The sequence below is a fragment of the Eschrichtius robustus genome, chromosome 3 (assembly GCF_028021215.1).
Source record: "Eschrichtius robustus isolate mEscRob2 chromosome 3, mEscRob2.pri, whole genome shotgun sequence".
Classification (NCBI taxonomy): Eukaryota; Metazoa; Chordata; class Mammalia; order Artiodactyla; family Eschrichtiidae; genus Eschrichtius; species Eschrichtius robustus.
Window position 1 is genome coordinate 83,276,993 of NC_090826.1, and position 18,342 is coordinate 83,295,334.

Consider the following 18,342-nt stretch of genomic DNA (forward strand, 5'->3'; position numbering starts at 1 on the left):
AGGATTCCAACTCAGGGTTCTGGCTCTAGAACTTTAACATGGTTAAAGAAGTTATAGCTTAATGACAGGTACACTCTGCAATCTGTGATTTAACAGGCTTTAACTTCCAATCAAATATGCCAGTTAACTACTGTAAATGGTAACATTATGTAAGCCATTCTAGGTAAGTGCAGAAGAGGAAAGCTATCTCCTAAGAGCTGGCACATGTGTAATAAATGAGCTACCTGTATTTCACACTTCATTCCTCAAGGATTCATTTTGTACCTTCTAGGCACTAAGCCATAAACTACTAACATTCATATTAGCTTTTCCTAAATGGTAACCATTGGAAATCACTTCTAGAGAGGTTTACTTCTGAAAAAACATAGCAGGAGGACATATCTGAGAGTAGCAACTTAATGTTTCCAATATTTCACAAAATATCTTGCACACTATAGAGGGTGAAAGTTAAGTAATAGTCAACAATGGTAAAATTAATACTCACTGGAATTTGCCTAAATAAATTTACACATCTTCCTGTATATTGATTTACTCTGGAAAAAAACTGGGGTAATCCACAAGACAGAATTTCAATTAAGACTGAAAATTTATACAGAACTTCCCTCTCACAACAGAACATAATATTTAATGACATTAAAATTTTTACTTAGTTCCTTCTTTCAATAAAATTTGCTTTAGAAAGTTATATACCACTTCTGACTATAGTTCTGTCAAATTTAGGACCCAGAATTCATCAAAAGCTATCACTTAAGAGATCAGTTACATTTTTACAAATTAAAAGTGATACACTCAAATTAGAAATCATTTTTAATAATGAGAGAACTTAACTAGTTTATCTAAAACTGAAGATAAAGTTTAATCTTCCTTTCTAGCCTATTTAAAAAACAAAACAGAAAAACAAGCCACCACTGTCACAACAGTAAACTTTTATTAAAATCCATTTAAAAAATAGTGTTACATAATCAAAAAGCTACAAGAAGTATTAGACTAACTGCCAATTTTTCTTCAAATATATGTTATAATGGCAATGGACACTGCCAAGCATTGAGTACCAGACAAATTTGCACTACTCTTTCTAGCTCAATTAAAAGCCTTGCACTTTTCAAATTCCCAGATTTTGAACTTCCATGCATGGTGTTCCACCTGGGAATGGGAAGGTATGTCACAAAGAGAGAGTTTAAGATTACTGTATAAACTAGAAGAACATTTATGAATGTGTTCTTTGGAATTCAGAACACATTATTCCTCAGGGGGGCAACCATAAACCTGAACTGGTACTTAGACTGCACATACATTAATCTGCAGTGCTATATTTAAATACAAAGGACATATGCATAATTGCGTGCCTTCAGCATTTTAACATAAGATGAAAATTTTGCCCTGTAATTATTCATAATGCACCTTAATGACACTAGATGGAGATCTAAAACTTCAAATTCCACATCTGCTACTTATATAAGACTACAGGGTAACCTCCTCCTGGAAATAAGTAGCAGACAGAGAATCAACAAACTATCACTTACCCTATCAAAGTAAGCATGTTCATAGTCCTCTGATCTCCCACATTAAGCTCTCCACTTTTTGTAAATAAAAAGAGTAGAGGACTTCCTTGGTGGCACAGTGGTTAAGAATCTGCCTGCCAATGCAGGGGGCACAGGTTCGGGCCCTGGTCCGGGAAGATCCCACATGCCACGGAGCAACTAAGCTCGTGTGCCACAACTACTGAGCCTGCGCTCTAGAGCCCACGAGGCACAACTACCGAACCCCGCGCACGTAGAGCCTGTGCTCCACAATAAGAGAATCCACTGCAATGAGAAGCCGGCGCACCACAATGAAGAGCAGCCCCCACTCGCCACAACTAGAGAAAGCCCGTGCGCAGCAACGAAGACCCAATGCAGCCAAAATAATTAATTAATTAATTAATTATTTTTTAAAAAAAGTAGAGACAAAGTGCATACATATCTTAACTCTGTTGGGGGCAAAGAGTTCTTTGGCAGACAGTAATTTTCTCTAATCAGTTCATCAACACCTACTGCAATACGAGCTTCACGTTCTCACTTGGGAAAATTTCATAAACCCACACTTAAGAAAGTTATCATAAAACTCACATTAAAAAATCCTACAGACTGGTGGGAGGCGAATGTCCTCTAAAATGCATTATATAGTTTGAAAACAAATATGTAGCTGTTTTCTTCAGCCTTGAATTGTCAATATTCCGCACAACGTAGAATTTCCAACTCCAATCAATTTTTGGATCACAGAATTATAAAATCAATACCATCTGGTGTAAGCGCCTCATTCTTTTTTTTTTTTTTTTTTTTAAATTTATGTATTTATTTATTTATAATTTATTTATTTTTGGCTGTGTTGGGTCTTCGTTTCTGTGCGAGGGCTTTCTCTAGTTGCGGAAATCGGGGGCCACTCTTCATCGCGGTGCGCGGGCCTCTCACTGTCGCGGCCTCTCTTGTTGCGGAGCACAGGCTCCAGACGCGCAGGCTCAGCAGTTGTGGCTCACAGGCCCAGTTACCCCGCAGCATGTGGGATCTTCCCAGACCGGGGCTCGAACCCGTGTCCCCTGCATTGGCAGGCAGACTCTCAACCACTGTGCCACCAGGGAAGCCCAAGCGCCTCATTCTTAACAAATTATTAAATGACTTAAGCCATATTCCAAAACTTGTTAATAGCAGAACTAGGCCTAGAACCTAGATTGTGTGATTCTCTTTCCTGAGCTCTTTCTGCCATTCCTTACTACCAATCTCACCAACTTGTATAAAATGCTTGGAAAGTGATCTGCTAGTTCAAATCAAAGAACGGCATGAAAGCTAAACATTCCAAAGGCAATTTGAGGGAGATTCCAAATAGATTCCAAGCGTTCCTATTTCTAGGTAAAATTCTCTTTAATTTGCTCTATTAACAACTTTTTCTAGGTTTTCTTTTCATGCTATACAAATCAAAAATACTTATAGCTCAAAAATTCATCTCAATATTCTCGAGATTGATAAAAGCCAAATGTCTATACCATCACTGTCTGATAGAAATCTCTGTAATGATGGTAATTTTTATAACTTCACCATCCAAAATGGTAGCCACTAACCAGAGGTGGCGAATAAGCACTTGAAACGTGGTACTGCAACTGAGCTGCATTTTAAATTTTAATTAAATTTAAATAGCCATATGTCTAGAGGCTACCATATTGGATAGTGCAGGTCGAGATAAACCCCAATGGAAAACAGAATTGGTTAATGAAATAATGAAAACTGAGCAGTGTTTTTATAGTACGTGCCACATGAAGCAGTTGAGATAGCAAGAAAAGAACACACCATTCTGCATTCATGACCTCTGGGTTCCAAATGAAACCACTATTTATCAGCAATAAGAGGTTGATGAAATCACATAATCTAAATTATATATACAACTCATCTGTGAAACAGGTCTAAAAGTACCCGCCTTTGTGGGGACTGCATGATTAAATACCGTTCGTATGTAGAAGTACTCTGTAAAATGTGAAGCACCATATACAATTATATATCATCTCTGTAACTAGTTTAGGAAAGGGAAATGTGGCTATAAACCCATCACAAAGCTATTAACCTAAGCCTCGTCTCAACAACATGATTTAACACTTGAAGCAGTAGTCAAGTGATTTTGCACATCATTGCCTCATGACAGGTAAAGTACATAAAGAAAATGGTATTCAGATAACATCAAAAGGTGATTAGTATACCCACAGTCTATATTCTTAAAAGCTAACTTTTTAGCTTTTTAACAGCCAACTGACATGAACTGAAAAGTAACAAACAATACCAAAAATTTGGCTTCCTTCTTTTAAGGAGGCAAAAGACAAAATACTGGCAAAGCCGCTGATACAATATTGACAAGGATCCCTCACTCCAAAATAAAAACAGTGGCCACAGTTTACAACTATGCTGGTACTAAAGAACAGCAGAAGTCCAGGGATATTTCTCAATACCCAGAGACAAAGGCATGGCCTATGTCTATGTCCAGTAACATATATAATAACACCACCTTAAATAGTTACAGAATTTAAACATTTTACCTGTTTTCCTGAAGATATCATGTGATTGTTGTAATAATTCTATTAAATAAATAAATAGTATGATACTCTAACAAGCTGAAAATCATGAGCAAAATTAAAGAAGCATATTATTATGTAGTATTTCTTGTCATCTATAATGAGGTTAATTTATATGTTTAACATACTCCCCCTAAGGAAAACAACAAACAAAAAAGGTTCCATCAATTCAAATAAACTAAAGAATATATTTCCAGATTTTGATAACAATGATGCAAAGACAGAGAAAACAAATTCTTGTTAAATCCAAGATTTATTCTGAGATGGCATACATAAATCCTTTTAACTCTGACTGAAGAACCAAGCATTAAAATCAATCCAAAGATAAATTAATGAAAATACTCTGGCCACTGCCTACTAATGAGAGTTGGTTACCCAAAAGATGGTTTTTACATTTTTAAATTAATCTACCAATCATAAATGGCAAGCTTTTTTATTATTAGCAATATAATCAAGTCAAATTATGAAGTACTGGTTTTCTTATTAAAAGAATAACATCCTTTTGGATTTTTAATATTACATTTCTGTAAAAAATATATTTCCTTGAGTCACATTGCTGTGCACCTGGAACTATCACAACATTGTTAATTGGCTATACTCTAATATAAAATAAAAGGTCTAAAAACAAATAAAAAATAAAATAGATTAAATAAAACAAGGAGACAAGTACAGACACACTCCTAAAATATATATATATATATTTCCACACACACCCTTTTACCTCAAAAAGTAATCTCCTTTTGCTGTCTTATATTTATGTATTATCTATTTTCTCTTTTGTTCTCACTTAGGATCAGCTTTCAGTCCTCTTTCCTCCTAACCTATGAACTGTTTACTCACAAATTAAAACTCATATAAAAAAATTGTGGAGATAAGGAATGGGTCCAACTTGTTTTAAATTACCATCATTTTAAATCTGTGAAACAAGGGATAAATATGCGAGATGAGGATTTCAAATGATATAAATCTCCTATGGAAAACAAATAAAAACAAACAGATATCCTAACTAAAAATCTTATTTATATTAATGAAAACCTATTTTTATTGATACATTAAATAAAATCAGATTTTACCCTAAAGTGAAGTAAATGATTTGTTAATTAATACATCATTTTAAATTTCAAATTCAAAATTAACCCAGCTACAACAAAAAGAGTACATTTTACTGTACGTAAATTAAAAAACAAATTTAAAACAAGTAACTCAGTTAAGAACAAGTCTTTATTACAAAGGTATGCTTCTTTAAATAAATGGCAGATGTGTCATTTTAGTATGAATTTGTTACCAGTATAATGCTTAATGTATTTAGAATATCTTTCCACACTAACAAGATAACTTTATTACCATTTAATTATCCATAATTAGACTTCAAATTAAGCTATTAAAATGAACAGAAGTGTAGGTAAATTCTTTTCTAAAAACATACATATAGTGTCAAAAGAATGACTTATGTGATTGTCATTCTAAGGAAAATTCAAATACTAAAATCTTGAGGCTACAATTCAAGTCCAGGTATTTTGGGCATTTCAACTTGAAAATTACAATTAGGTTAGAAATAAACTCCTAAAAGCAGCATTTAGGACAAACAGAAGACATGGTTGCAGTTTCTGTTTTTCAGAACGTATGTCAGAAAACGAACATCTAATTTATAAACACAGAAAATATTTACGGAAATCTTATAAATGTCTATGAAGCCTCAGAAGATCTCATATAAGTAACACTAGGAATCTTCATTTTTCTACATCCAGACATACCTTTATGAATATGGACTGAACTGCTACTTATTACAAAAGAATAGGAACTGTATGATTATTAATTACCATTGCCATCAAAATTAGATATAAAAGAGGCACGGAAAGTTGAAAGACTTAAGTACTAAGATCAAGTCAGGGAGTACAAATACATATAGCTCTTTACTTCCGGAGAATCAAGTCTCATGCTCCATTACCCATTTCTAACTAGACAGAGAATAAATTCTGTGATTATCTCTTAATTGAGGAAGAGAATAGCAAAACAGAATTAAGTTTGATTTTTGAGGAAAAAAATTCACTCAAATCAGTGATTTTAGATTCTTTTAGGAACAATATAGAAAACTGAATCCAGGCAGAAATGTCAACAACGTAAATTAAAAACATCAGTCTGCTTATTAAAGACCAATCAATGCACTGTGTTACCATTAACAAGAAGGCTAAAATTCCAATTATCTAAAAATCTCCCATGTCAAATGGGTCCAACTTCTAAGAACCAAAGAATGATTTTTTTTTTTTTTTTTGTATTCTTGTTCCCTCACTTACCAAAGTTTCTACTATGTATTGCACTGTATCTGATTATAAAATACTTCACACTGTAAACATCAAACATTTGGAAAAAAAAAAAAAGAATAACTAAAGCAGAATACCCTGTTGCTACTACTGTGTATACACTTATCTGTAGCTAGGCTGGCATTTAAAATTTTACAAACTATTCAGTAAGAATGCTAAGAGAAAAGAGTTGACAAACCTGAAAGAATAGCTTCTTTCAAATATAGTAACACATGGGAGAACTTCCTGATATCATTCACCAACTCCTTGATGTAATCAGGATCCAAAATGGAGTTGGAATTTAAGGACTTGAGCCCCATTTCAGAAGTTGTAACATCAGTAGAGAGCTGGCCTGTTGACAAGACACGTTTTTTCTTTGTCTTTTTCTGTTTGTGAGCAATCATCCTTTCATATAACAGTCAAAAAACCGGAACTCCTTAAGGGGGTGAGAAAAAGAGAGAAACACAAATACTACATTAATCAGGAGACATTATACTAGATTTTCACAAATAGCCCAAAGCCCGCCTCAATATTCTATTTAAAACAATAACAACAACAACAAACCCTGTATTACTGATAAAGCAACTTCCGTTTATTAAGTGCCAATAATCTTGACAACTCTATGATATGCAAGCTACTGTTCTCTTCATTTCACCAGTTAGGAACCTGAGGTTTGGAGGTTAAATAATTTGTTTAAGCTCTCAGCTGATAAATGAACTGGTACTTAAACCCACATCTGCCTTGTCACCAAAACCCATGCTCTTAATAAACTCCCTCTTAACTCCTAAGGTACAGAATTTTTTAAACTGTAAAAGTTATTCGGAAATGTCAATTAGTGGAAGAAAATATTCTCCCTCCATGACATCACCTTCAAAAATAAAGGTGAAATATGAGCTTTGAAAAAAGAAAGACCTGTTTTCAAAATCCCCCTCCATCACTTACTATGCGTGACCTGACAAGCTATTAATCATCTCCTCACTTTGGTAAACTCATTTATAAAATGGAAATAACATCCTGACAATACCTACCTCATGAGATTATTGTAAGCATTAAAAGAGACAATGGTATAGAAGTGTCCAACACATAAAAGAAATTCAAGTAGAGTATGTTCTCAATAATAATGTATACTCATACACACACATACATATTCTGGATTATCACCTTTCATGAAGAACATTTCTCTGCTGAAAACAAGTTCTAAAGATGTCCACTAATCTGACACACCTGGATTGGTTGAACAAATACATGTATGATCACTGGAGCAATATTTTTGGTAATTTCAGGGTCGTATAATAAAAACACAATCTTTGTTATGAGAAAGATTGAGAATTGAATCATTACTGAATACTTCCTAAATGTGTGACCTGTACAATTTGCTTACAGGCTGTGTGAAGATTAAAAGGGAACACAAAGTTAAAAGACTTCATATGTTAAAACACCTAAACCTTGCACATAGTTGGAACTCAAGAAAATCTTAGTTTGTTTCTGCTTCATCCTTACCTTTTACCTTTCTGGAATTAAAAGTCCTAATTTTGTTTGAAATCAAAAAGGAAATGACTGGAGGAATTAAATTAGCTCAAGCATTATCATTAAAACATTTTTCAAATGTTTGAGCTGAGATCAGAATGAGTAAACAAAGAGGAAGGTGTAGTCTAGCTGCTGTTACTAATTTCCAAATAATCTCTCCACATCTATTCTTGCCTCATTCCAAATGTAGTGAGTACATTTTCAAAACATGAATCTCACCACATCATTTCTCTGCTCAGAACTCTTCCAAAAGACGAGAAGCTACCGTGCACTACAAGGCTCAGCGTGAGATCTGGCTCCTACCTCCCTCTGCAGCGTTGTCTGGAGTCACAATTCCTACTCAACACTTTCAACACTCCTGCCACACACACCTCTTTCTCATTTTTCCAACAGTATTTGTTTACCGTGACCCACAGTGGAGCCAGTATACACATTAAGTATGTTATGTTTGTGTGTGGTGTGTGTGTAGGAATGTGTAAACGTAAAACAGATTCTGGCTAAGGAGCCAGGTGATGTACTCAGATGTTTTCTTTCCTATCCCATTTCATTTTTTAAAAAGCCGACTGCAACCCACCAAATTGGTCTCAGACTTATAATGGGTTCTGTCCCTACAACTTGAGAAACACCAACTGTTGGACTCAGGGTCCTGTCTATAGGCAGTTCCATTTGCCTGGACTACTCCTTCCTCTTTGCTTACTCATTCTGATCTCAGCTCAAAGATCACTTCCCCAAAGAAACCTTCCTGGACCTCCCCTGCTCCCATAACCACCACCACCACCACCAAACTAGAACAGAATCTCCTGTTACATGCTTTATACCATCTTATACTGTTCATCACTGCACTTATCGAAGTTCCCATAGGTGATTCGTGTCTCCCTATCCAGACTGTAATCTCAAGGAAATCACGACCAATGTTTGCTAACCATGCGTTCTCTGCTTATAGCACAGTGCTTGGCACATGAGGGATAAACAACTCAAAACTGTCCGCAGAATGAGTGATGAATTTGCAGAACTAATAATGAATAATAATAAATAAGTAGTTTATAACGAATTTATAAACTTAAAAAATTTATGAAGTTTCAATTAATTTTTACAGAAATAAAAATGTTTAACTCTATATTGTTGCAGTGTTTTGAATGGAAAATAGAAACGGTTTTTAAAAATCTGTCTCTAAAATAGTATCTTAACCAAAAAACCAAGCATATGAAGTTGAGTAAAGGCAAGAGTACATAAAACTAAAATCAAAGGTTGATTTCTATTATTGTTTCTCTACTTCTGATTATTAAATAAGGTGTCCTGACACTTCTTCAATGGCTTTTAAAATTCCTTTATTCAGTATTCTTATTAATCTCAAATTATTTCTGGAAATGCAATTTCTACATTTAATCTAGTTTCAAACCTATCTAACATTAATCCTTAAATGTGTAAATAACTTCTAAAATGAACTTAGGTATAATAATAGTGCCCCCCAAATTGTCCTAAGGCTCCCCTCCAACAAAAACAAACAAAACACTCAAGTGCCTTGTTTGGGCAGCTCTTTTACAAATCGTTAATTGAGAAGACTATTAGCCTAATTTATCACTTTTGCAGCTTACTTAATAAAGTCACTCTGATTAATTTTGATGGCTTTTAGTTTAGTAAATTAGAAAATTGGTCATTGTCACTGGTAAAAAGATGGTTATAAATTTTAAAGCATATATCACAAGCTTCGAATAAAACAATTCACCTATCTCAGTAAAAAAAAATTTATTTTAACTGTCGAATTAGTAGCCCAAAGTTGTAAAAAGTGTTTCAAAAATGCTTGAATATATTTAGTCAAGACTAAGAATGTCTGTAAACGAACAAAAACGATGGGGAAGTGAGGAACTAAAAGGGGTTATACTCTACCTCTAGTCGGCATTACGGTGAGCAATGTACTACTTTTATTAATATACTTTACTACTTTTCATATTTCAAACTGAAAAAAGGAAACACTACAGTTGAAAAAAATGTTAACATAAAGTTAATCCAAGCTTTCACAAAACTGAACTATGATAATGAGAAAGTTTGGAGGTTATACACTTCCCGAGATCATCCACATTACTTTCTCATGTCCCAAAATGAACATCCTCTAGTTGGTGGTAACATAAAATGTAGTTACTAACAAATTGCAACTGGAAATTTAATTAAATGAGATAATAATATGGAAAGCACTTAGCACAACGCTTGGTTCATCACGAAGACTCAATAACTGTTAGCCATTATCACTAGCGTGCTTCACTGTGGGAGATTGTTAACATACATAAGTAATGAACAAAATGTGACTTCACTACAATATATCTGTAAATTGTGAGCAAGAAATATAGGACTGGAAACAATTCCAGAAACTTAACTGACTTCATGGAAGCCTACTAAATGGCTTCCAAGTGAAGTTTGAACTGTGCAAACAGACTGTTGAGCAAAATATTTGTGAAACTCTCCTAATTCTCTGCATCTCTTCCAACTCCAAACCATCAACATAAAAAAAGCATTTTATCCACTTCGCAAAGAACTTTGTAGCAAAGAGAAAATCACTGTGCCAAACTACTTTCTCTATATGTTCTAAATTCTAAGTAATATGTGTATTAGAAATGTGAACACTAACTTCCGGTACCCTGGAATGTGGCTTTTCCAAGATTTCAGGAGCCTGTGTTAATCAAATGTTCTTGCCCCATGTTCCTCCTCCTCAAATGTATCCTTACAGAAGTATTTTCATTTTAGGCGCCTGGCTGCCTAATTGAAGAGTAAAACAAACCCAAACATCTGTACTTAATAGTTCCCTATCTTACTATTTCTACCTCAGGAAAAACTGCCATATATTTCTGAAATCTGCTACTTCAACAAATTTCTGATTGGTAAGACTCTATTAATACCTAGAGATGTTTCTTAAAAATCAGAAAAATTCATTCTGGAGGTCTTTGATTACGTTTTTTAAATGCACTCTTCACAAAAACAGAATGGGGCATGTTAAAAAGCTTTATCAATAATATGCAAATAACTAATTTCTAAAGAAAGGTGTGCAACGCACATACACTTCATTCCTGGGCAGTTAGAATTCAGCACGTTTAAAGAAGATGAAGCTGCCCAACCTCCCACGCCTCCAGAATGTCCAGCATTCCTGACAGGCAGGGCTCTCCAAAACTACCCAATGCCAAAGACCACGTTCCCCATCCCAGGATTTAAATACAGAATGGGAAAATGGAGCAACCAAAAAGGGCTGCAGGCACTGATAGCGATGGACAAGAGATACCATCTCGGAGACACCTGGAGAAAGAGGAAGGGGCGCTCAGCTCCCGCCTTTATCAACTAACAGTCCTCCTCTCCGAAGAGGTATGAGGCCAATTCCTTATTGAGGAAGAGAGTCAAAAAAGATGAATATGGAGACACAAGGCTCGTGAACCACTAGCGCTCCAGCTTGAAACGTCTCAGACTTGAGCTCACCCGTCAAAAAAAAGAGAGAGAAAAAAAAGTCAAGCCCCAAACACGTCCACAACGGATTGGGAAAAAAACATTGAGGCTGAAGAGGCCTCGGAACGAAACACCCCTCCCTCAGCTCAAAAGACAGGGACGAGAACAATGCACCACGGAAATCCTAAGATATCTCGGGACAGAGACCCAGTTGAATTGAGGACTGCTGTCAGGGCAGAGGGGGGTGGGACAGCATCCGATCAGACTCTAGTGGTAGGGAGCACAGATTCTGGAGCAAAACTGTCCGACTTTAAATCACACTGTGCCAATTACTAGTCTGTGTGTTCCGACAGGTTTCCCCCGTGTGAAAAATTAGTTAAATAATCGTGGAACTCTCGTGAAGTTAAAACGTGTAGCGCTCTTAGAAAACTGTACGCCGAACGTGGGACGTGCTATGTGTTTGCTTTTACTATCTTCATCATCTGCTCAGGGCCACAGCTCGCGCCCTCGCCGCTCCTCCGCGCCCGCCGCGCCCCACGTCCGGTCGGACCCCTCCCGGAGGACCAGGAGTTTCGGGGACACCGGCCCGGCCCGCCGCCTGGGCCCCCAGCGCAGCCCGCAGTCGCCTCCACTCCGGGCCGCCGCCTGGGCCGCCCGGACCCCAGACGGCAACTCGCGGGTGACCCCAGCCCCCTGCCGCCGCCGCCGCCGCAGCAGCGAGCGCCGCCACCCTCCACTCACCGCGGCGCTCCATCCCGCGTTCCGGACGCGGACGCCCGCCCGACACTCACGGCCGCCGCCGCCGCCGCCGCCGCCGCCGAGGGCTGGAGCTCGCCGCTCCCATCCCCCACGGCCCGCGGACGCCCGGCCAAGCCGCCGCCACCGCCCCTGCAGCTACAGCCACGACCACGCCAGCCCCGGCCGCCCCGCCCCCGGCCTCGCACCTCCCGCCCGGCCGCGGCCCGCCCCCTGGGGCCCAGCCCATTGGCCCGCGCGCCCGGGGGGCGGGGACGGGCGCCTGCGGCAGGTGGGGTCGGCCACTGGCTCTCGCGCGCCCGGCGCAGGCTGTCAGCTTCGCCTCGGCCCGCAAACTGTCCCGAGCCTTGCAGGACGTGTTAGCCGCCCCGTGCGGCTTGTGGCAGGACAGGCGGAGGAACCTTAGGTACAGGTCACTTGATGACTTCATCTGGCAAATCGGAATTTCTTGGATGAGCAATCTACATTTTTTATGAGGTACTTCTTTGACCACCTCGTTCCTCTCTCTCCAACTCCTTTACGAAAACAAAAACAAAAACAAGACCCCACACAGGTAAAGTGTAACACAGGCCTGGCTCCTTTCCGGAAGAATAAACTTCCTCAAAACCAGCCAACTACTCTGCCCTCTGTACAGGGTCATATTTTCCACTTAGACCTATATTACTTCAACTGCACTCTCAAACTCGCTCAGAATGAGAAAAATTTCTGAGAAAGATGGAATAATTAAAGAAAGCAGCAGGGGCTGAAAGCTTCTACATCATTCTACTCACGAGAACAAGCCTCGTCATTAGTGATCTCAGTTCTGGAACATTCAGAAAGAACAGATGGAGAAACAGAGGGCACATGGGGAGGGTAGCTGGGGGTAGTGGTGGAGGCAGAGAAAAATATTATCGCATGTGGGAGAAAGCAGAAAAAGACACGGGAGAGTGTGAGGAGAAGCAGGACGAAAGCGGGCTGCAGACATAGGGAGAGAGAGGGGCAAAACCAAGGAAGGCAGAAACAGGTGGAGGCAGAAAGAGAAAATATTGAGAAATAAAAGAGAAAGGAGAGACTACCTACTTACAGAGACAAAAAGGAAGTGAGCATGAGAGAGCCAACGTGTGAAGTAGTGAGACAGGGAGAAAACACTCATTGGCACAGAGAAGAGGAACATCTCTCATATCTTTGAACCCTTATACTAAAAACAATGTTGGGGAAACAGAGCAAATTTAGCCCTTCAGGTGCTACTTGGAAAAGATAAATATGAAAATGCTCAGCGTCTTGGATATTTTACCTCCACACTGGAATTGTCAGACTCAATTTACACAAATTTACCCCTTCAGACCCCAAACACAACAGTACCAAGGACATGCCACAGGCACTAAGGAAACCTCAGAACCAAACTCTCCTTCTAACCACACTTAAAAAGAACAATGCACCATGGACTCTCACCATGGAAAATGATGATGCCCTGAACTGAAACAAACTGAGAGGTCAGAGGTCCCAGGGCAAAAGGGGGCTGGAGCATCCCAACCCTTATTAAATCATCAGGAAGATTTGGGGAAGAAATATAAGCCACTCAATCTCAAACACTCCTTTATATCTATTTTTAAATACCTGTATATTAATTATTTTGTACTTTCTTATTCCATTATCACCATTTTCTTAATAAAGAGGATTGTTTTCCTTATTAAAGTTGAACAATGTCGCGCACAAGATCCTCATGGGGAGAAAGCGTATGTGAGGTAGAAGTGGTGGTGTGACAGAGACAGAAAGGAGCACATGGGAGGGAAGGAGAGGAAAAAGCCGTGAAAGAGAGATGTGAGAAGGTGAGAAACAATTATGGAGAAGAGAGAAAGAAGACCAAGAAAGATGCAGAGACAAATGGAGGCAGAGAAAGAGAAAATAAGATACAGACAGAATAAGGAAAAGAGACAGAAATGATAGAGAGAGAAAGAAATAAGGAGACTACCCATGGACAGAAAAAGGGGAGACGACACCTCTCACACCCAAACAATTCTGGACAAATAAACCCAATTAGGGCCCTAGGTTGTTACTTGGAAAGGATAAATATGAGAACCTCAGGCTCCTTGATTACCTGGGCTCTACTATCATTTTGCAGATAGTAGAGCTATCTTAATTTTTATTTATCGTAATTTCTTTTATCTTTGCTTAATTTTTAAAAACTTTAAACTGTGCCAAGATCAAAAGCACTAAAAATGCTGGGGACACCTAACAACCAAATGTTCCTTCAAATCCTAATGGAGGAGAATGATGCACCATGGACACTCACCATGGAAACCACTGATGACTAAACGGAAGGACACCAATGGGGGAGAGAGGAAAGGATTCTGAAGGCCATGGAAGGTAGAGGCAGGGTAATCCTCAGGGAGCTCAAGGGAGGAAAGTCTGCCCCTTGGATCTGCTCTGGGTTAATCTCAAGACCCTTCCCACCAGATCTACCTCTAAACCATCTCAAAACAACCAACTGTTCTGCATAGAACCAACACAGAGTGAATCTTCAACAAATATTAGACCATTAAATTACAAGTACAGTTATCTGAGGGAAATTTTGAGAAGTCTCTCAATCCCAGTCCTCCTCTTATAGCTTTTAAAAAAACAGATTAATTATCTGTCATCTTTTCTACTCTTTTTTCTTAGTAAGGAGGAATACAATATTTGGAAACATTAGCAAAAATGGTAGTTCACTTTTAAATTAAAAGGGTTGTTTTATTAATTCCCCCTAACTTGCATTTGTTTAAAGAAATTTTATGTCACACAAGTAAGTTTCAAGTATGAAAAGTACACTATTGAAACAATACCTTTCTGTAACTCCAAAATTCTTGGTTTATAATTAAATTATAAAGGGTTAAAAAAAAAAAGAAAAAGTAAAACCATCTGTATATCTATTGTAGAAGTCCAACATCTTAAAATTGTGTTTTTACCATTTTACGTTATTATTGTCTCAAGTATTTTTCCCTTCTAAAACAGAAACACATCCTCTGTGATATTGCTCTTCTGTCATTCTATGAAGCCTCAACTTGCATATTGTTAAAATCTTTTTCATGTGTTCTCTTCAGTGTTAACATAGGTAGTATTGCTATTTTTGCTGGGTAAGGATCTTCATATTCCTGAAGTTGATTCTGTAGTTTAGGTAGCCTATTTTTCATAACAGAATATGGTTCTAAAAACATTTTACAATGTCTGGAGACATCTTTGATTGTCACAACTGGGAAGGAGTTGTACTGACATCTAGTGAATAGAGCCAGGGATGCTGCCAAACATCCTACCTGCACAACAGAGCATGCCTCAGCCCTCCTACCTCTACCCCTAAGAAAGAATTACCCATCCCCAAATGGCCAATAGTGTCAAGGTCGAGAAACTTGGCTCTAGACCCAATTACCACTTTATAAGCAATACAGAAGACAAGGGAATATGTTCAATTCACATCACAGGATGCACTCAGTAAAATCTAGACTGTGGGTCATTTTATAGAGCAAACAACAGTTTCTTAAACAAATAAATTGCAAGGAAAACGATGAAAAGAAAATCTCCAGATTTAAAAAAAAAAAAAGTCTTAAAATTTGAAATACATCAAGTGCAGGAACAAATGAGATCAGACCTGCCCTTCCACTATACTGTTTTCAGACAGACTATAAACAGCACAGGACTGTGATCCTGGAGAGATGGGATCACAAACAAATGAGGTGATCCCTACAGTCACCCCAACTTTCTGCCTGGAGACACACTCTAGACCATGGCATGCAAGGAGGAAGCCAAACAGAGTGTGGTACTCTTGCTAGGTTGAGGAGAAAGGGATCATAGTTCAGGGAGACTGGGACAGCTGGAATCTGTAGGACAGAGTACCAGATAGGAAGAAGGTAGGCAGAGGAAGAGCTCCAGAAATTTGCATAGACAACTCTTTAATTTTCTTGCTGAATACAAAGCTATATATGTATAGGGTGAATCCCCACAAGGATAGACAAAGAATTTCCAGGGACCTGTAGCTGAACAATTCCCAGGGCTCTCACAGGGCTGGGAGACCTCTGAGTGTTCATCAGCCAAAGTAAAAAGACCTGTTGAATACTCAAGGCGAGATCCCAGAAGGACATGTGTTAGTAGTATATCTAACCCAGCCCTACTAAAATAGTATTAGACTCACCCCAACAAATCTTCAAAACAAGCCTCATTTTGTAAATTTCTTTGGGAGAAAACCTGATATTTAAAACAAAAGTAATAACAATGTGCGTGGCATTTACAATATATGCAGGACAGCAAAAAGCATCACAATAGCAAAAATTAAGGGAGGAGGGAAATGAAAGTAAGGTTCTTACATTATATGTGAAATAGCATAATATTATTTGAAGGTATATTATAATAAGTTAAAAATGTATATTAAAATCTTCAGAGGTACAGTTAATAAGCCAACGGTGGACATAAATGGAATTTAAAAAAATTAATCCAAAAAAAAGGCAGGATAAGAAAAAAAAAAACAAAGAACAGATGAGAAAAATTAAAGACAAACAACAAGATTATAGGCTTAAACCCAATCATATCAATAATTACATTAGATATAAATACTCTAAACACCCCTATAAAAAGGCAGAGATTGTCAAATTGGATAAAAACTTAAGACTCAACTACATACTGCCTGTAAGAAACAGACTTGAAATATAAAGACACAGATAGGTTGAAAGTAAAACCACAGAAAAAGATATACCACGCAAATACTAATCATAAGAAAGCAGAAGCAGCTCTATTATATGAAACAACCCGTTTTACTAAGGATAAAGAGTAACATTTCATAATGATAAAAGAGTCAATTCATTATAAAGACATGATCTTAAAAGTATATGCACCTAAAAATAGAGCTTCAGAATATACAAGGAAAAACCTGACAGAAATGTGAGGAAAAACAGACAAATCTCAATGATAGTTAAGATTTCAACAATCCTCTTTCATTAACTGATAGAACAAATAAGAGAACAAACATATGGACACCAAGGGGGGAAGCGGGGATGGGGGAGCTGGGGGGGGGGAATGAATTGGGAGATTGGGATTGACATATATAACTAATATGTATAAAATAGATAACTAATAAGAACCTGCTGTTTTAAAAATTAAATTTTTTAAAAAGTAGATCAAATAAAAATGTGTGACAAGAAAAAAAAAAGAATAAGAGAAAATCTGTAAGGATACAGAAATTTTAAATAATACTATCAACCAACTTGACCTGATATACATTTATAGAAAATTCTACCCAACAACAGAATACACAGTCTTTTCAAATACACATAAAATATTCTCTAAGACCATATGTAGGACCATACAATAAGTCCCAATAAGTTTAAGAGAATTGAAATCATACAGTATGTTCTCTGACCCAAGCAAAATTAAATTTGGAATAAATAACAGTAGGATAATTGGGAAATCCCCAAATACTTGGAAATTATAAAATATGTTTTTAACTAATCCATGAGTTAAATTTTCACAAGGCAAATTTGAAAATATTTTGAACTGAATAAAAATGAAAACACGGTATTTCAAAATGGGTAAGTTACACAGTAAAAGCAGTGGTTAGAGAAATATTCAGCTTTAGTTGCTTTATTAAAAAGAAAGGAGGGAGACTTCCCTGGTGGCACAGTGGTTAAGACTCCACCTGCCAATGCAGGGGACACGGGTTGGATCCCTGGCCTGGGAAGATCCCACATTCCATGGAGCAACTAAGCCCCTGAGCCACAACTACTGAGCCCGCGTGCCTAGAGCCCGTGCTCTGCAACAAGAGGAGCCACCACAATGAGAAGCCCGCATTCAGCAACAAAGAGTAGCCCCCGCTCGCTGCAACTAGAGAAAGCCCAGGTTCAGCAACAAAGACCCAATGCAGCCAAAAAAAAAGAAACAAATGAGGGCCTAAAATCAATGGTTTAAGCTTCCACTTTAAGAAGCTAGAAAGCAAAGAGCAAATTGAACAGAAAGTAAGTAAAAGGAAGGAAATAATGGTAAGAGTAGAAATCAATGATATAGAAGACAGATAACAGAGAAAAAAATGAATTCAACTAAAAGTTGGTTTTTTAAAAATATCAATTAAATAGATAAATAGCTTGCTGAACTGATCAAAAAGTAAAGAGAGAAAACACAAATTACTAATATCATGAATGAAATAAGGAACATCAGTACAGACCCTACAGATATTAAAAGGGAAACAAGAGAATGTTATAAACAACTTTGCCAAAAAGTTCAACAACACGGATAAAATGGAGA

General features: G+C 37.6%; 1 protein-coding gene across 2 annotated transcripts in view; it reads right to left on the minus strand.

Moving 5' to 3' along the window:
• ARHGAP29 (Rho GTPase activating protein 29) overlaps positions 1 to 18,342 on the minus strand; it is a 76,658-nt gene that overhangs the window by 52,693 nt on the left and 5,623 nt on the right. The window contains exons 1-2 of one of the 2 annotated variants that reach the window (XM_068540357.1): positions 12,088 to 12,214; positions 6,593 to 6,829 (exon numbers count right to left, since the gene is read on the minus strand). In XM_068540357.1, coding sequence (XP_068396458.1) covers positions 6,593 to 6,797 — 205 coding nt within the window. In that variant the 5' untranslated portion in view covers positions 6,798 to 6,829; positions 12,088 to 12,214. Of the gene's footprint in view, positions 1 to 6,592; positions 6,830 to 12,087; positions 12,215 to 18,342 lie in introns of those variants that run through there. The other variant, XM_068540358.1, reaches the window with a different exon arrangement.